This window comes from Candoia aspera, chromosome 6 (genome assembly GCF_035149785.1).
Source record: "Candoia aspera isolate rCanAsp1 chromosome 6, rCanAsp1.hap2, whole genome shotgun sequence".
Taxonomy (NCBI): domain Eukaryota; kingdom Metazoa; phylum Chordata; class Lepidosauria; order Squamata; family Boidae; genus Candoia; species Candoia aspera.
In genome coordinates this window covers 6,813,370-6,833,338 of record NC_086158.1, presented here as the reverse complement: position 1 = coordinate 6,833,338, position 19,969 = coordinate 6,813,370, and the positions used below count along the sequence as shown (strand labels likewise).

The following is a 19,969-nucleotide window of genomic DNA, read 5'->3' as shown; positions in this document are numbered from 1 at the left end:
AAGTCAAGATGGCAGCTGCAATGGTCTGATTGAAACTCTGCTTGCTTTTATGTCCGTGTGGTCCAAAGTCAAGAGAGCAACTGTGATGCACAGAAAAAAATGTGTGGATCTTCAATCACACTGCCGTGGCTGCCATCTTGACTTTTATGACCACACCCTGCAGACATCCCTGGCTATGCTTGTCCAAGTGTCTCTCTGCACCCTATCTTTATATCCAAGTCAGATGCAAAAGAAATGTTGCTGCTGATGGAGGAAGGCAGCTCAAAGACCTGGTCTTTGGGAAAATGCACCCAGTAGGTCTCAAACCAGCTTAACAGTCCTTCCTTCTTCCCCAGAGAACTTTGCTAAAACTGGTGTGAGGATGACCTTAGGACTTTTATCTCTGCATCCTCAGCCCCTTTACCAAACTACAATACCCAGGAACCTTTGAGAGAGCTGTGACAATTACGTCGGGATAAAACTGATAGGGGCTTGCAGTGCTGATCCGTTTTCCTACACCTGGGGCTCTCCAGAGTCGGGAGTGGGGAACTGGCACCCCCAAATTCCCAGCCAACGTGGCCAGAGGTCAAAGGCCTTGTTATCTCAGGATTCTGGGAGGCACGATCCCAACAAACCAGGGTGCAGAGAAGACCGTTTGCACCATCCATGAAATGATGACCCAACATATGTGACATCATTGTGGCTTGCGCCAAACTGGTTGGTGGAGATGAGCTATTCAGATTGTCCTACTGCACCATCCGGATCTGCTTAATGGAGGGCTGGAGAATTGATGAGAGGCCAGAAGAAGCAATGTGGTGGAGAGCCACTAGGGCAGTGTCTCTCAACCTCAGCAACTTGAAGATGCGTGGACTTCAACTCCCAGAACAACCGTGCTGGCTGGGGCATTCTGCTGAGGTTGAGAAACACTGCCCTAGGGCAAAGCAGGTAGGGATGAAGATCATAGTATATCCAGCCCAGATGGGCCACAGTGGGAGAGCAGAGCAGGGGATGAGGCACCCTAAGGAAATCGATCCACATGGGGGCACCAACTCCCGGAAAGACAGAACACAGAGACATACGTACAAAACTATAGAAAAGGCCCGGGGCAGGGTAACGTGGACTCTGCTTCCGCCAGTCATACCATGAGCCTTGCTTCCTTTCCGGAGAGAGAGTGGGGGAGGCGGGGCACCTCAGCGTGTGCTGGGGCGCCCCCCTGCCCTCCTTCCTTCCAATGGGTCCACAGTACAAAATCTGAGACGGTAAAGCCCAGGAACGCCCCTCGGGCCGGCATGGATTTTTTCTTTTTTTTTTTCTTTTTTAAAAAAAGCATTAACAAATCGCGCATCCGTTGCACTTCACATCCCCTTTCAGCCCTTTACCATGAACCACAGGAGCTGGGATGGGAAAGGGGACATACAGGTAGAGTGAAAGTACGTAGAGTTTAAGAGTCTTAAGAAGAAAACAATTTTCTGCTTTAAAGAGCATTAGCCATGCCACCTGAACAGAGAACAAGGCCGCCTCTGGTTCCCGGGCACAAGAGTGGGTTTCATAAGATGCTCCAGAAACCCCCATGAATGGTGGTGACTCTGATCAGCGTTGCCCGTCTTCCGATGTTTCACTTGGCTTCCCCACCCTCCCCCGAAGACATTCCCATGCAAAGGAAACAAAACAGGCCACGAGAGAAAGAGAGAAAATGCAGCAGGCAAAATCCACAAAGCCAAACGAACGGCTCCTGAGGCTTCTATGGTGGCATCGGATGGCACGGTGGAGCTCAGGAAGGCCTGGGAGGGGAGCTTTCAAACCACCTTCCCCTGCCCACACTGCATTCATTCGTAGGGGGAGGAACCATCCCACTGGCGGGCCGTGGAGCTGGGTGGAGGAAGGGTGCCACGGAGTGGGGCAAATGGCAGGTGAAGCATGCCACAGACTCAACGGGATTCACGGCTCTCCGGCGTCCCGCTCTGGCTCTCCTTCTACCTCATCGTCTTCATTGTCGTCGAGTGACACCACGCCCGAGGAAGCCACATCAGACGCTTTTCTCCGGACCTGGCAGCTGTCCCCATGGACTTTGTAGTCCTTGCATGGAATCCCCTCATCCTCCATGGGCGACAGGCAGGACTCGGTGAAGGACATGGAATACATAGAGTCCTGGCACTCGAGCTGAGCCAGGCTCCGGAAGGCACATTCTCCAGGAGTCTGTGTGGGCAGCTTGGAGAGAAGCATGTCCTCCCCGCCAGACACGGAGCCCAGCAGCTTGGCGGCAAGTTCCGAAGGGGACCCCAACTCCTTGAGAAGAAAGCTGTCATCTAGGCTGCAGAGGCTGGAGCACAAGGTCTCCGGGGAGATGGTAGACTGGGAGGAGTCACTCTCGGGCTCGCAAGAGCCTTGTCGGGCACTCAGGTGGCACAAGCGACTGTGCAGGAAGCCTTTCAACAAGGTGCTGGTGGGGAGCTGGCCCACTGCGTCTGCAACACAGCAACCAGGAGGGAGGAGGTTAGCAATGCAGCATGTCAGGGGGGCAAAGGCTTGCCAAGGGGCTGGGATGCAGCCTAGGCTTGCAGGAGGATCAACAAAAAAACCAAGAAGGTTTCCACAATGAGAAATGCACCATCAAAATTAGCATGGATGCGCTTGGGAAAATAATTTAAACCAGCCTTCCCCAGTCCCGTAGGGGAAAAAGCTCTTACATTTAGTTATTTTAGTTTCTATCTTTTTAATTCGTCCTGTTCGTCATGGGGGTGGCTGGCGCCCTGACGCAGCCTCAGGAAATTTTAACAAGACTGCAATTTCGCCGTCTTGGGTTTATATGTTATATTTCATATTTCACGTTTTAGAGTTTTTATTACATTTGTAGGTGTATATTTGTATAATGTATTTTTCCAATTGATGTTCAACTGTTACTGCGTTAAATCTTTTGTAAACCACCCAGAGTCATTTTGAGATGGGCGGTATAAAAATGCAATCAATAAATTAAATAAATAAATAAATAAATAAATGTGATTTTTAGTGGAATTGCTATTAAAAAAAAGAAGAAGAAAATGCAGCGACCCCTTTGCTGGTGAACAAGAGCCCCCAGTCACACACTGCAGGTGCTGCACCGGTTACCCAAAGTTTTCCAGATGCAGTGGGCTAGTTTTGCATTGGGACCTAGATTTTGGAATAAAGGAAATGCTTCCTCTACTTCTTTCTCTCCCCCCTGCTTGGCTGGGCATGCAGCCTCCAGTATGCTTTCAACCTAGGGGAGACGCCACCCATTCTCACTTACCAGCTGCTTGGGCAGTTTCACCCGGAGTGGAAAAGTCTTCATCATAAGATTCGTCGTTGGAGTCATCCCCTTCCATTGAAGACCAGGCTCTGAGCTTGGCCTCGGCAATGGCAAACTGTTCGGCTACACCTAGGGAGAAGAGACAGTTCTTATCTGGAGGAAGTGAAACACGGGGTGGTGGAAATCGCTGCTGAAGAGGTGCCAACCCTAAGGGGCATCATGGAAGACAGAAATCCAAGCTTTGCACCTTCCTAAGAGGGAGTGTCAAGCTGGGGAAAGATTAACCTGGTAGATTTCATCCCCAGCTGGCTGATCAAAGTTGGAAGCCACCTGGAGGAAATGTCCCACAGTAGAGCCGTCGGTTCTTAGCAGCTTAAGCCGCTCGCTGCTTCGAAGCTGAGGGAAACATTGTGCCTAAAATTGAGGTGACGCCAATGCGCTCTTCTAAGTAAGGCAAGCTGCTGTATTTGCATTCATTTGTTTATGGATGTAAAGTACAAGATGATCAGAGGGACACGCCTATTCTAGAATTTAGGGACGTTGGGCTGCCAATTTAGAAAAAGCCCATTTGCACGGGAAACCTCTCCTAAGGAATAGAAATAGGAAACAAAATTATCAGTCTAAATCAGTGTTTCTCAACCTTGGCAACTTTAACATGAGTGGACTCCAACTATGGCTGGGGACTTCTGGGAACTGAAGTCCGCACATCTTAAAGTTGCCAAGGTTGAGAAACACTGATTTAAATACAGCGAAGCTAAGTTTCCTCATTTTTGGAAAGAAAATGCATCATCTCCTTTTTTAAAGAATTATCTGAATAAATAGTCTCATTCCTCCAGAAATGTGGTTGGTCTGGTGAATACAGAATCTACCATGGAAATCTGGGATTGTTAACATTTGCTTGAAAATGTTCTAGACGCTGAATACTTTTAAGAGAAGAAAAAGTAGCAAGAAGATAGGTGGGACTACTCCATACCTGTTGGCAGAGTTGGGATACCCCAGTGACCTTCTACAGGGGGACAGATGGGAAAAACAAGGACCAAGATTCCTGTACAACAGGATGTGCAGCCTGTGAATTTTCTTTTCTACACAACTATTAAGATCGTTCTCATTCAACCATCATCACTGATAGGCCTAGCATATCTGGGTAGCAACTGTCCCAGTAGTGACTAGATGGCAGGAAACAGGAACATAAAATTAATTCTTTGCTATATCTTGCTGCTGTGAGGCTGCTGTCTGGATGTTTTGCAGCCTAAATACTGTATGGTTTGCTTATTTAGGAAATGCAGTAGGGGGGGGGTCTCCCTCTCTCAAAAGCTGTATTCTCAAAACACACTTCTGGGTTTGCACAATAGATTGAATCATGAACTAAGCAAGTGGACTGGATTTGACCACTGTCATGAGTGAGGATGGCAAGCAGGGGGCTCCCATCCAGGCTGTAAAGCGCATGCGTAGCACTGAGGAATTAGATAGCCATTCCAAGAGACACAGATCGGGACCGCCTTAACCTTTGGGGTTTATATGGCTGGGTTTTTCCCATGCTTCTTCAGTTTGTTAGGATTTTCCTGTTATGTAGCAGCAATAAAACACTAGAGACCTGTTCCTTGTCTCAGCATGGTTCCTGGCTGTTAGGACAACCACCAAGAGACGTTGGAGCTGGGCAGCATATAAATTATTATTATTATTATTATTTGCAAAACATGCCTTGCCATATAAAATTAATCAATCTTAGCATATTATGCAAGTGCAGCCACTAAGACTTTAATAGACCTTGTTAAATATATCATACGACCTACTGTCCAGCTACCATATTTAGCCTGATGCTCTTGCAGTTAAAGAATATGCTCTTTAAACATGAAGGGGGATTTTCTAAGGTTAGAGTCCACAGCATTCATGCTGGGGCCAACAAAGTGGCATACTTTTTTTTTTCTTAGCAGGGGCTTATGTGCCTTTAATTAAAACCTTCCTGCCTGGTGCCTTTCAATTCTGTTGGTAATATAATTCTGAGTTCCAGCAGGAGAGGCGATGGTTGTCAAAGTAAATTATCTTTATTGCATTTTAAAAATCTTTTCTAATTTTATTATCTACTTTGAGTGCTTCTTAGTATGTAATTGCCATAGATCAACTGTGGTGACATGCAAGAATGACTGAAGACATTCAACTGGAATTGCTTTTGAATGTGGTGGTCTAACTTGCTGAATATTTGCCTCTCCCGAAAATAGGTTGCAAAGCTAGGCCTGCATTCTGTTCTGGCCATGTTAATTAGAAAAACAGATTCCTCTTCTTCTTCAAGCCCGTTTTCTGAGCATCCCTGCTTCTCTTCCACAACCGCACATAAGGACTGGATTTCCCTGATCCCTAAAGTTAAATCCCCACACCCCAACATCACTTAGATTACCTTTCCTTTGGAATAATATTGTGGCTCTTTTGAATGGACCAGAAGGACAGAAATCAAGCAGGTGACGGGGGTGGGGGTGGGGGGGATGCTGCTGCTGAAGACTCAGAAAAACATACATCTGAAAAGGTAGCAACCCTAGGTCAAGGATTTGGGTTGTCCTCCTGCTCCTTGTATCTCATCTGGAAAAGTGAATTTCTCATGCCGTCCCAGAATCTTCCTGAGGATCTGAAATTTTGCAAGCATTCTATGGGTATGTTCACAAAAAGCCTTCTTTTCCAAAAAGCAAACCTCCCTACCTTTACAGGCAGCGTTCTATTATGGCTTACTTTTATCACAGTTTCTCAGTGGGTGGGTACAAGCCAAGAATGAATTGTTTAAGCCATGGTTCTATTAACTATGAGTTAATGGGCCGTATGTATTGGCTACAACTTCTCCATCCACCAAAGGGTTTGTTTCCTGGTGCAGAATAGAGGTGGGGTCACCTGGTGTCCTCCTTTCCATCTCTGTTCTACTACTGCTACAAGCATAAAAGAGTTAAAGCTGGAAGAACTAAAGGGCGCTTCCTTTGAAAATGCCCATGCTAATTACCCGCAGTATTATTCCTACTGGCTCTGTTAAACTTCTGCACCTTTTGACATATATGGATATATAGAACATGTAGATTGTTGCCTGTCATTCATGTTCCAATAGAAACCACTGGATGGCTTTTTTTTTTAATGCTACTGGGGCTATCTAGTGGTGGTCCAGATCTAGAAGCCCCCTGGGGGCTTCATCCCATCATTTGCAGAAGCCCGGCAGCTGAGGCTTTACAACTGAACTGAATTAACTCGACTGTCAATTTGACTTGTCATTAGGCAGCTGAGCCTGTCCTTAAAGAGGGGTGCACTGCAGGCGACTAATTTGGGCTTGCAGCTGCCTGTGGGTGTCACTTCAGAGAGAGAGAGAGAGAGGCAGTCACTGCCAGCTCTCAGCCCCAACCTTTATCATTGGGTCCAAACTGCCTGGCGATCTCAGGCTGTATCACACAATGTGCCGAATCATACAAAGGGGCCCGGCTGGAAAATCCGGTGTGACTTATTGGGAGTGTTTGCTCCCATAATTCTGAATCTTGGAGTCACTCAAGAGGAAGATGACCCTGAATTTGAGCCTATCCACTTCTCCACCCTCAAAAGAAAAGGAGGGTGGGTGGGTGGGAGGTGAGGTATTAAAAATGATTACCTTTCAAACAGCTTTCTAAATTAATCTGGAATGATTCTCTCACTTTAAAAGTAAAATATTGGGAGAGAAGGAACAAGTCTTCCTTTTGCTGGCAGTCCTGACAAATCCAGCATGCCTCATTAGCATGTGAATTAGCATGTAAATTGAGTTGTCCTACAGTGCAACTCTGAGGAAGCTGTTTGTGGCCACTCCCACTTCCTCTCTCTCTCTTTTTTCCTCCGTCTTCCACCCAGGGAGAAGCAAGCATGCTGCTCTGCTCTCCATTTAGCAGGGCAGTGTGCTCAGGCCTTGATGAAGGATTCTGCCCCTTTCTTCCACGCAGCCCTTGGCAGCAAAAATCGGACTGAGGGTTTAGGGCAAGCTAAGTATTTAGAAAGAAAAGAAGAACAAAGGAACTTCATCTTTTCCACCAAGATGGATGTAACAGAAGCAACAATAAAGTTAGTAAAAGATTCTTTTACTTATCTTAACCTAATCTGTCTAAGCGTGTAATTCTTTATGCTTGGGAGGGCTGAATGTGTAAGATCAATAACCTGTGTTTCTCTGGCATGCTCACTGAAGCTATTTTAACATAATTTTTTTTCTATGCCAGCTTCTCAGCTGTGTTACAAGCTCCGCTCCATTTCAGTGGTTCTAGCAGGCCACTAAATTGGCTTCATCTTTGAGGTAAATGCAGTACTGGAGAGTCCAAGGTAAAGTTTTTCCCAGCTCAGAGAAAGAGAAGGAAGAAGGACTTTTATTTATTTTGATTTAGGGACATAATTTCTATAGTGCCTCCATCTCACAACACCAGGCAGTATTTCCTTTCTCCCTCGTTCTGCATCTCACACAACGCACATAACCTGACTTCACGCATTTTCTGCTTTCCCACAATACCCTGACACAAATAAGCCGGCCAAATAGCTGAGTGGCCTCCGTGCACTAAACCTGAAAACCACAAAACCTGGTTAATATCTAGACAAGGTTAGGATGCTCCACACAGGCAACCTCTTGCTTTTTCACTGCCCTGCTTCTAGACCGGTGTTTCTCAACCTCGGCAGCTTTAAGAAGTGTGGACTTCAACTCCCAGAATTCCCCAGCCAAGCTGGCTGGGGAATTCTGGGAGTTGAAGTCCACACTTTTTAAAGCTGCCGAGGTTGAGAAACACCGGTCTAGACCTTCTCCAAGCTTAGCTGTCTACGTGCAGCTATGAGATTCCTCCAGCTTCTCATTCCACAAGCTTTGTTCTGAGCTGCCAAGAAAATGAAGATCATGGCCCAAGAGTATCTGCAGGAAAAGGGTCAAAACAGTCAAGATGGCAGGCACTACCACATGATCAAAGCCCTCACCCTTTTTTCCATGCATGACACAAAGGCAGGGATTTGATTGCACAGTTCTGGCTGCCATCTTGCCTTTTTAGCCCTCCCTTCCTTGCAGACATCCCTGGTGCAGTCCCACAAGCCCTCCTCTTTCCAGGCTGCTGCAGCCCCAAAACCAAGTTGTGGGTTTCTGTAAGTTTCTGCTCCTTGTTTAATCCTCTCACTTGGAAATCGCACTGGGATCAGAAGACGGAAAAGACACCAGCTTTCTGAAAGGCAGGGACAGCTGCTGCTACCTGAGACAAAACCCCACTGCTTTGGCAGGAGTGTGAACTTCAGGTGGCCTCCCCTCTCGTCCTGCTTGATATGTAGAGCAAGACAGACAGTTTGGCGTAGTGGTGAAGGCACCAGGCTAGAAACCGGGAGACCGTGAGTTCTAGTCCTGCCTTAGGCACAAAGCCATCTGGGTGACCTTGGGCCAGTCCCTCTCTCTCAGCTCCAGGAAGCCACCCAGAGTCACTAGTTTGAGATGGGCAGCAATATAAATTGAATGAATGAATGAATGAATAAATAAGGAGGCAATGGCAAACCGCTTCTGAAAAACCTGGCCAAGAAAAACCTGGCCAAGACTAGTCCAGGCAGTCACCAGGAGTCCGCACTGACCCGAAGGCACAAACACACACGTAAAGCAAAATAAGCTGGGGGTAGCGGCCTGAGGTAATACATTCCTTCTCCAAATTCTCCCACAAAGGGAAAAACAGTTAATAACAGCTTGCTGTGCAGAAGACAAACATTTTACCACAAGACAGGCTTTATCTTCCCCAGGCAGGGGGCCTCTATCCCAGCCAGTATGATACAGCTGGAATTTGAGGAATGCCACTATTCTCTGGGCAGCCAATAAAGTGAGACCTGGGGAGTGCCTCCCTCACTTCATTTGTGGTCTCCAGAGTATCCTGGGAGTGGGTGAAGTCAAACATTGGAGGTGGGGGCGTTGAAAGGGTAAAAAAGGGGCCTTAAATCTTGCAGAGGCTCAAGGCATCTATTGCACCATTTAATCCCAAATAATCAGGTGGGTTTTGACATAGAGAGGGGTTTAAGGGGATGTCCATCTTTTAACTGTCCCCAAGAAAAACAAATGATAGGAAAAATTTGTCCTGCCCTTGCTGATGGCGCTGGGATAACACCATCCTCTGATGGCCTTTCTTTTAAAAGTTGAGTGTCCCTTTTAATAGTTGTATGTCCAAGAAACTTGCCCAGCCCTGTATTGGTGGCATAACCCAAGGGTCTACTTGAAAAGACCCCCATGCAGTTTGCCTTCTGGGTCCCTTTTACTTGCACTGGCCTTGAATCAATTGGTCCTCTCTGCCGGGCAGCACAATGAAGGATGAGCAAGTTGAAAAATTAGCATCCTTTAATTAAGGGAGTAACTGGGGAATCAGCTTGATGCATCAATCTTCATTTGCCACTTGACAGGCTGGGAAAGAAAAGGTAGAGCAGAAGAGAGAGAGTGCTGCCCTGAAAGCCAAAAAATAAATAAATAAATACAACAAATGTCTGCATTTGGCAAGGTTTGAGCATTCCCAGCTCTCTCCCCAGGCCTTTCGATATAGCAGCTGACTCAGAGCTGCTTGAAGATAGATAAATCTGTGTTGGCATGGCTTGTCATAGGATAGCCTGCGTACAATACCAACATGACCTGAGTTTGTCAGAAAGGACCTTGGCTTGAGGTGACTCAGGAAAAAGGGTAGGTGAGTGGAAATATTTCACCAGGAGCTGTTCCTAAGCAATAGCCTTGGAGCATGAAGCTAGTTGAAACTCTCCAACAGCCAATGGTGACTCTTTAGCAGTCATTCTGGACTGACATAGGCACAATTTCTCTTGTATAAGAGAACTACTGGATCTGGGCTGTTAAATCTCTCACTCTGAACACACAGTGACCATCCTTCCCATTTCTGATTTACCGTGTATGCAAAACCCCAGGCATCCAGCAGGTGGCAGCAGCAGATGCAGAAAACTAACTCTATGTTGCCCTCTAGTGGTGGCCTGGGGTTTTGCAATCTAGATATTGTTGTCAGCAGCATAACAAGCAACAAACCCAAATTATATTTATAACACATCGACTTCTGGAGCATGATCCAACCAGAATCAAGATTAACAAGCAAAAACTAACAAAATTACACAAAAACAAGAGACACAAATCCTGGGTTTCAAAATATATGGGAGTTCATTGCCTTCATGGACCACCCCGTAGAAACATTTTCGGGATTCATACAATTCATTGAAAGTAGCCTATACCAATAATCGAGCTTCCCCCAGCATGTTAAGCACATTCACACACACATACATCAAACAAATGAAGTTAAGGGTTGCCAAGCTTAGCCTATTGTTTACACACAGCCACTAGATCTTTAACTGACTGGGTTGAACATGTTGTGTGAATGCAGTCACCCAGCAGGCTCAGCTCGATTACTGAATTACCCCATTATCTGGCTTTGCATACCACGCTAGACCAGTGTTTCTCAAGGTTGGCAACTTTAAGAGTTGAAGTCCACACATCTTAAAGTTGCCAACTTTGAGAAACACTGCACTAGACCACGAATATCCCCTGTGGGCTGGGATGGCATAACTAGCAAAGCTACAAAAACGTTAGCCTGGGTTTAAACTAAGCAAGCTTAGCCTGTTGTGTTAAGGTGCTAAACTGACCACGATGATACGGAAGAGCTTGGTTCAAGCCTGTCTTGAGGCAGAATTGCATTCCAGCGAGAGAGATGGATTCCCCCAGAGATGCTCTACCCTTGCAAAGACACGGCCAGGGGTCTGAAGTGCCCTCCCCGCCCTGTCCTTATTTATCCTGTCCCTGTCTGTCCCCCTCTCCTTTGGCCCCCACAAACTGTCAAAATGCCAACAGTTCAGCCTTTAAAGCCGAGGCCTGGGAAGGACCACAGCTTTGGATTCAATGAAGGCAACACCTCCCCCCACTTCTGCTTGAGCAGGGCCGGAGAGGAGAGGGTTAAATTCCTCTCTGGCTCTGTTCTGGGTTCTGGAGTGACTCAGAAGCTGGCCTTGAGTGAAGCAAAGCCACACAAGGACAGGCCAGCCTCTCCAGCTTGCATAGGAAGGGGGGTGGGGGAGGGAAGAGTGGCACAGCTTGTCCAAAATCTAGGACTTCTGAGTCCCCCACATCCCTCATTTCCAAAGGCATTAACGTATTTTTTTTTTAAAAACTCTTGGTGATTTAAGAGAAGAAACACCTCCATGGGCATGGCAACGTTGCTCTGCCTCTGCGTGCCAGTCGTTCTGGAGCATTCAAATGTTGGCCAAAGCAGAAGAGCCAAGCAGAATTGAACCAAACCTCAGGGGTGAAATTGGCAGCTTTGCTGGTGCCCAAAACCAAAGAGGTGGTTAAAAATAATGTAAAATAGCTTCATTCTTGGAAATAAGATTTTGAACTGATGGAGAAAAAAACGTGCGAACTCCGTAGCATGAGCAAGCTTCCTCTGGGCCCCTGCTTTGCTGGTGGGAAGGTGGGGGGGTCTTTTTAAAACAATATGCATGGGGCTGCTCACTCATTTTCATTCAGTATATGCTCCAAGGGTGGGGGAACCTCCAGATGGGTTTGGATGGCCCACAGGCTAAGCTAGGATAGAGCTGTTGGGTGATCTATGGCTCAGTGGGTTGTGGAACCCAGCCTTGTCCTTGTAGGTTGTGTGAACAAGGATTAAGGTTATGGTTAACGTACTTGGATACAGGGTTTCATGTCAAGTGAGTGTCCATAGGAAAGGCAATGGGGTGTCAAGTAATGTGCATGATACTGTCATCACACAAATGATGCAATCTGCCCCACATGGAATATACAAGCACTGTCCCCCTTCAACAGATATTCTGTATGACAATTGGGGCAATTTTTCTATGGTTGGTGACACGGGATGGGACTGAAATTTCAATTTAATTTCCAATTTAATTCAATTTACAAGCACGCTGCAGCAACCCAGAACACCAGAAAAAGGAAACAGGCCACCTATACAACATCTTCTGACAAAATGGACACCCATGCAACTTTATGAAAAAGTGCCTGACCACTCAACTCACTGCCTCACAATCAACACAAGCTATGAACAGGATAACACTGCCATACATCAGAAACATCTCAGAAACCACCAACAGACTGTTACAACCACATGGCATCACTGTAGCACATAAACCAACTAAAACTCTTCAAAGCATCTTAAGTAACCCAAAAGACCAAGTAGCCTAAGAAGAAAAAACAGGAGTTACCTACAACATACAGTGTAAGGACTGTAGCAGCCACTATGTAGGACAGACAGGCAGAAGACTAGCAGAGCGTGTCCATGAACACCCACTAGCAGTCAGAAGACACGATGAGAACTCCTTAATCTCACAATACATGGACAGACTCAACCACAGTTTCAACTGGGAAACTGTGAGCATCCTAGACCAAACCAAATCCAAAAATGCCAGAGAATTCCTGGAAGCTTGGCACTCAGACACGTTGGCCATCAACAGACACATAGAGATAAACCACATTTACACACAATTCAAAAGAGACAATAAAAAAGCTAAAAAGGAAGCAAAAAGACCAGAACACCTCCATGCCAGCAATCAACACCCAGATCAGCAAAGATTAACACCAGGATTAACACCAGATGAACAATCAAGCAGTAAACAATACCCCAATCAAGGGACTGCCAAGGAGAAAACCACACCCCACCAACACTGGCAGGGCGAGCTACTGTAGAGAAACAGGGAGCCAACCCCACACTCCCTCGTACTGATGATGTTACCTAGTTGCGCAATGACACAACCGCAAGCAAACAACCAAGCTCAGAGAGCACCAAGGACTCCACAGTTCAACCCTGGGCTACAGAGGTTCTCTTCTCTCTTTCCAAATGGGGGTTAAGGACAGACTATGGTGGCAGCACGTCTTTTGCAAACATGATTTTGTCCTGGCCCCGTGGCAAGGGAAATGCGTGGATTAGCCCATCTCCTTGGGAATTTTCAGCAAAATCAACACACACAATGACAACAAAACAATACCCTCTGCCACAATGACATTATAGTACCTACTCCATCCCTATTCTAGTATCCTCCATGATTTTGTGCTGGTCCCCGAGTCTCTTCGTCCTCAAGCATAACCAGGCGTTAATGTAATTGAATGAAGTTTTGTTCACCAAGAGTTCAGCTAGGCTGGAAATGAAGACTTTGGATGCCAAGCAAGAAGTTAACCACCCTAAGCTGCCTGAATGCAAGTAAACAGTCTGTTTGTGTGAAACATTAGCATTTGGGGCTGTGATTTCCTGTGATTTAATGTAAGGTTATCCTATGCATATTTATTCTATTTGCAAGCAAGTTCCCCTGTGTTCATCAGAACCACTCAGAAATAAGCGTAGCTAGGAATCAGTCTTAATGAACTAATTAAGTCTTAATGAACTCACTCCCTACACTTACTTCTACTAGGATCTGATTAAGGTAGCAAATGAGCAGTGGGAAACGTTTATAAAATATCCAGACAAAATCCAATTAAACAATCATGACTTTGACCTCCAAACGCCAGCCCGGAATTCATTTCTCCTTCATTCTGTTTGTAACTTACTCCCTGAGCCTCAGCCTGCTTGGTCAAGCAAAGGTGAGCAACTTACAGAGCATATGTGGACCCCCGTGAGGTTACACTGCCAAAAATCAGGCACCAAAAGAGATGTAATTCAGAAGTATGATTTTATGCCATTTGGAGGAGCTGGGGGAAAGTTTTCAGAGTGGGAATTGTATCCAATTGCTCCTCAGAAAGTGCTTGTTTCCATTCCCAACCTTAGAACCCTCACCAAAAGGACCCTAAAGATGGATGTGTCCCTTCTGGTGGTGTCATCAAATGGCCTCCTGAAGTTCTCCAGAAGGTCTGAAGGCTGAGAAGTTCTAGCGTAAAAAGTCTGCAGGGAATTCAAGTATCTGCTGACCTGAAGAGGAAGTGGGTGTGACATGGGTACTTAATAAGATGGGGCAGTACTTCAGACTCAGTTCCGAAAACGTTGTGTGGAGCACACAGGTGCTTAGACCTGAAATTCTTTTTCCATCTATGGTTTCCTCCACAACCTTTTCCTCCTGCCACATTCCCCCTGGCCTATATATTGGGGAAACCTACCTGGGGGAAAAAGTATAGAGGAGCAGTATGGGGAGGTCTACGCAAACTCTTCAGTCCATGGCATCATATATAGAACATTCCAAGCCATGGATTATAGTCTAGCCTATCTGATTAGGTCCAGGATTCTTAATATGGCACTTCGTGGTGCCCATGGGTCCATGAATCTCTTGCTTCACCACTTTTAAGTAATGGGAAGACAGAAACAGTGGTGAGCTCTGTGTTTTGTTTGGAAGTATTCCCACCTGCCCAAAAGGAAAAAAACAGAGGGAAGCAGAGTGATAGGACCATCCAACAAGGGGGAGGGGGAGTGCAAGAGGAGAAGCAGAATTTGGAAAACTGGTGCTTTGTAACCAGTTGCTTCCCATTAGGCAACCATTTGATGACTGGACAACCTGCCTTGGCAGTGCCTACAGCATGATCTCAACACTTCAAAAGCTGCAGACCCCTGAGTTAGGCAATAGTGTGTCGTGTGAGCACAGAAAATGGGCTTAATTGAATAAGCAATGGTTAACTTAACCATGAGTAAGAATGTCAGTGCAAACACAACCCATGTGCCTCTAAATCACGGCCTCTACCTCCCACGACTGTGCACCTACTTAGTAGAGTTTGTCTTTCCACAAATTTGCTGCTATGTGCCAGGGACTAGATATTCTTACACAGCAAAATATGCAATTGTGGATGTGTGTTCCCCTCTCCTCCACCACAGGAAAGTTTGGGCTCCTAGATCTGGCTGCAGAACCAACACAGACCACTAGATGGAAGAAAAGAGGGAGAGAACTCTTTCTTTGCTGCCATCTAGTGGCAGCCTCGGCTCTTCCAACTCAGACCTGGCATTTGATTTCTGGCACGGTCTAGATCAGGGGTCCCCAGCCCCCGGGCTGTGGACCAGTACCGGTCCATGGCCTGTTAGGAACCAGGCCGCACAGCAGGAGGTGAGTGGTGGGCGAGCGAGCAAATTTACAGCCTGAGTATTTACAGCTGCTCCCCATCACCCGCATTACCGCCTGAGCTCCGCCTCCTGTCAGAGAAAGCAAGCCCATTGGCTGCTATCTCCAAACAGCGCAAAGAAAAAAGAATAAAATGTCAGGAAAAAGAGGAAGCCCTTGAATCATCCTGAAACCATCCTCCCACCCCACCCCCGGTCCAGGGAAAAATTGTCTTCCATGAAACTGGTCCCTGGTGCCAAAAAGGTTGGGAACGGCGGGTCTAGATCAGTGTTTCTCAAACTTGGCCACTTTAAGATGGGTGGACTTCAACTCCCAGAATTCCCCCAGCCAGCATGAAGTCCACCCATCTTAAAGTGGCCAAGTTTGAGAAACACTGGTCTAAAAAAGCAGACCTATCTGAGAGAGCTCCAGAGCTCCCACCCCCACCTGCTTTCCCCTCCTGCGCAGTCCCACCTGCAGCAAACCTGGCCTCCTGCTCTCCTTCACTGAGATCAGAATAGGAGTTGAACGTGCTTTCCAGAGTTGCAGGAGAATCGATGGGCTTGCACCATCCCTTCCACTCGATCAGATGCGCAACCCGGCCCTGAGCCATGGCCGTGGGCTTGGTCACATGGTCCTTCACCACCTGCGAAATACCTGCAATGAAACAGACAGAGTTAGCTGGGGACGCCCTCAAGTGGCTGAGACGGTTTTTCTTTCCACTTTGGGGACGCTCACAAACCCATCAAGCATCCTGGCAACAGGGAATTAAGGAACCTGGCACTCTGATAACGCTGAATATATTTCGTGTTCTAAGGAGGACTCGCTCTTTTAAAAGAGCTAGATCTGTGATTCGTGGCTTGTTCTGGACTTCCTCTGTCGCTTCTTTGAAAAGTAGCCACCATCTTTACTCAAGTTAGGCTGGAACATCTTAAGTCTTCTCAGAGATGCAGATGAAAAGAGAAAATGAGTTTCCAATGTATGTCCCCTAGAAACACGACAGGTGGACCCCACTTACCGACTGCCTTGTTTAGCAACCGTTCAAAGTTACAACGGTGTAAAAAAAAGCTTTGCGGCCAATCCTCACATTTACAACTGTCGCAGCATCCTGTGGTCACGTGATTGCCGTTAGTGGGCTTCGCAACCAGCTTGTGACAAGCAGAGTTAATAGAGAAGGCGGAAGTGAAAGCGTAATTCACTGTCATGCAGTGTTTTGCTTAACAATCACGGTGATTCACTGAACAATCAAAGGGGAAGTGAGGTCGTAAGTCCATCATGGTCATGTGATTTTCCACTTAGCTACTGTGGCACTTAGTGATGGAGTTGCCAGTCCCTACTGTGATTGCTAAGCGAGGACTTCCTGTATTGCAGCTTTTGAACTGTATTTGATCATACTCCAAAGGTTAATAAGAACTAAGAAAGTCAATACATGATTGGTTGGCAAGCCATCAGGTTCCCTTGCAATGCTCCATCTCTGGGGAGTCCTAGACACATTTTAGGGTGCCTTCTCATTCTGGGAAAAGGCCGAGCCCCAAGATTGAAAGTAAGGAGGTAATATCCCCCAAAGAAGCAGAAAACACAGAAGAATTCCAGTGCCAATTGGTGGGAGAGGCATACGTTGACAATACAGTACAATGAAGACCAAGACCCATTAGGGTCCACAACAACAATGAGAAACTTTAAGAAAACTGTGTTTAATTAAATTGACAAATTAGTTAGATTGACAAATGCCCAGGGCTTATTATTTGTCTTCAAGACCGGATCCAAGGCTAATTCAGTCCAGGGAGCAAAAGGCAAGTGCTGGGGGAAAAAAATCACGTTATCACTACCAGTTGCTACAGTTAGACACTGGGGTCTTTGACTACTCCAGTGCTTCTCATCCTCGGCGACATTAAGCTGTGTGGGCTTCAATTCCCAGAATTCCCCAGCCAACATAGGCTGGCTGGAGCATTCTGGGAGTTGAAGTCCACACAACTTAAAGTTGCTGGGGTTGAGAAACACTGGACTACACTGTTCCAAGGAGGTTGCACATTAAAAAAAAAAGTGGAGCTTCGATTGCACCATCACAGCCACCATCTTGACTTTTTGGGCCACACCCTGCAGAGACCCCTGGCTGTTGAAAAGATGAAACAACCCACAGTGACATCCTAAAAACCAGGAAATATTCACCGGCTTGAGCCCTTTTGGTACAGACAGGAAGAGGCATCCAGATTTAGGGTCTCACAGTTCAGCCTCTCAAAATTTCAGGATTTGTTTTTCATTTCTCATGGTTTTATTCTAATTTCAGCTATGAAAGTCTCCATGAATTAAGGCTTCCTGTGTGGCTCGCATGACCTTCATTAATTAAGATATGCTTTGTTTCTGCATGCATTCATATCTCCAATGTTTTCATATTGGCAATGTGGGCAGGACAACATTTGCTGGAAAGGCGGAAAGCTGCTTAATGTATTGGGCTGTGGAGGAAGAGCTTTTAAAGCAGTGTTTTTCAAACTTGGCAACTTTAAGAAGTGTGGACTTCAATTCCCAGAACTGCCTACCCAGCATGCTGGCTGGGGAATTCTGGGAGTTGAAGTCCACACATCTTAAAGTGGCCAAGGTTGAGAAACGCTGCTTTAGAGGCATCATGGGTAGTGCTGGAATACAAGTGGGGAGATCATCAAACGAGTGCAGTGAAAGAAACAAAGCAACGTAGCAGGCTGAACCAAATACACACACATCCTTAAAATGTCTTAAATTGCTAAAAGTAAGTACAATGGTATGACACAATTAATATGCTTTATAAATAAGGGCATCAACAATGGGTCAGGAAAGTCAATAGGGTGCCCATGACTGCTTGATCAAAGCCCCCCCCCCTTTTTTTTTACATGCATCATAATGTGGGTGCAGGTGCCATCTCGACTCTTTGACACACACACACACCCTGGCAGATACCCCTGTTTCTAAGCCCAAGTGCAATTTTTTCCAAACCCTTTTTACTCCAGAATATTTTCCAGTGGCCTTTTTACTGTTCTGTTCATTTTGTTATTTGAGTTAGCCCTGATTCCTGGCAGCTCTATGGACAAATACATTCAGTTTTCTTAGCAACGTTTTCAGAAGTCCTTCTTCTTCCTAGGGCTGACAAAGAGTGATTGGCCCAAAGTCACTCAATGTCATGTTCACCGTTTCAATGTGCTTGGTACATCATAACGCTTTGCGTGTCATTTGCCTGATACGTGTTTGATCTCGGAAGGGAGGAAGATTCCTCTTCGGGGAGTTGTTATCTGTTGGCTGCTGGGTTGGTATGTGTTTGGGTTATCTCATGTGTTCAAGGTTGCTTTCCCAGGATGTGTGGGAAACGGTTACCAGCACCTGGGAGGGGGCTGGTTGCTATGGCTGGTAGGGGGGAGGGATCACGTTTGGAGCCGAGGGTTTTTAGTTTGTATTTGGCGCACTTTTAGTCATTCTCAGCTTTCTCTGTATCTGCCATAATTTATCTAATAAATCAGATTTCATTTAAGTAACCCTTGTGAGTCTGAGTACTTGGGAAAGGCAAACATTACACTCAACTGGCTTCCTGGCTAAGGCAGAACTAAAACTCACGCTCCCATGGTTTCTAGCCCATTGCCTTCAATCACGACACCGAACTGGCTCTCATATCCTTTTTGCTACAGTGGTAAAAGAAACCAATAGCTCTCATCTGAAAGTCATCTGAGCACAGCCAGCAGGGCATTTCTCAGCCTAGGAGGGCTGTAAAATTCAGCATCCTCTACAAAACCCGGAGTGGGTTCCACATCTCTTTGGCTGGCTCTTCACTTACCTTTTAACCATCATCTTGGCCAGATTTATCCAGCCCCATTTCCTGGGCTTGCACAGAGCGCTAAATAATAGCCTCCTGAGCCATAAACAAAACCTTGCTAAGGTGAAAACCCACACGGTTGGGTGAATATTGCTGACATCTTCTACACCTTACCGTGCAGAGAAGATCGAGCAAGGGCCGCAATTTCCTGAATAGTGAGTGCTCGCCGGGACTTGGGTAGCATTTCGACGGTGTCTTCAACATTTACCTGTCAAAGAGAAGAAAACAGGGGTCAGAGTTGCCCATCAAGAAGGTTCATTCAGAAACTCCCATCTTGCTAATTCCAATAATTCTGTGTCCTTCAAGGTCATCCATTCTTTCATCCATAGTAAACAACAGGCAGCAAAATACAATTTCAAATCAGGCAAACCCAGACTTCCTCATTCTTTGGCATCTGGTAACAATTCATACATGATTCTTGGTTTCTTCCCTTGTCAAATGAACTTAGAAATACCTTTCTGCCATTGTTTAAATGGTAGATCGGTTGTCAAAATCGTCTCTCTTATTATTTTAAGATAAATAAGATCTGTTGCTTCTGGAAAGAAAAAGAAAGAAAGAAATTCCCAGTTGCATCTAGGTTGACATCTCTGTGTGATAACACATTTGTCAGGTAGGGTTGGGATTTGGATGGCTTTGCCTTAACCGCAAATATTTGCAAGGTTTGCCTTCAATAGCCTCCAACTCTGTCCATCTCAGCTTGTCAGCCAGCCTTGCTAGTGAGAAACAGTGAGGCATCACAGGTGAAGACGTTGGAGAACTGGGAAGACCCACATCCAAGTCTACCCTTCACCATGGAAGCTCACTGGGCGAATTTGGACCCATCTCACATTTAGACCATCCAATCACAGCAGAGTTCCCTGTCTTGGACAGGATACCTTCAAGGATCCATGTGGCCATTC

At 46.2% G+C, this 19,969-nt stretch overlaps 1 protein-coding gene across 1 annotated transcript; it reads right to left on the bottom strand.

Annotated features, from left to right (window-relative positions):
* Window positions 1-1,845: 1,845 nt before the first annotated feature.
* Window positions 1,846-19,269, bottom strand: FAM131A (family with sequence similarity 131 member A). The gene is made up of 4 exons (XM_063307863.1): window positions 19,185-19,269; window positions 15,710-15,892; window positions 3,245-3,373; window positions 1,846-2,444 (listed from the first exon to the last, which is right to left on the bottom strand). The coding sequence occupies exons 1-4, from the start codon at window positions 19,252-19,254 to the stop codon at window positions 1,918-1,920; spliced, it is 909 nt and encodes a 302-aa protein (XP_063163933.1). The 5' UTR covers window positions 19,255-19,269; the 3' UTR covers window positions 1,846-1,917.
* Between the last annotated feature and the right edge of the window lie 700 nt (window positions 19,270-19,969).

What these genes read in the sequence shown, in the direction of transcription:
- FAM131A (XM_063307863.1), bottom strand. Translation starts at nt 19,254, where the DNA reads ATGCTACCCAAGTCCCGGCGAGCACTCACTATTCAGGAAATTGCGGCC. An exon ending in TGCTCGATCTTCTCTGCACG is followed by an intron (nt 15,893 to 19,184) that starts GTAAGGTGTAGA and finishes GTTTCATTGCAG; the next exon opens with GTATTTCGCAGGTGGTGAAG. An exon ending in TGAAACTGCCCAAGCAGCTG is followed by an intron (nt 2,445 to 3,244) that starts GTAAGTGAGAAT and finishes GCTGTGTTGCAG; the next exon opens with ACGCAGTGGGCCAGCTCCCC.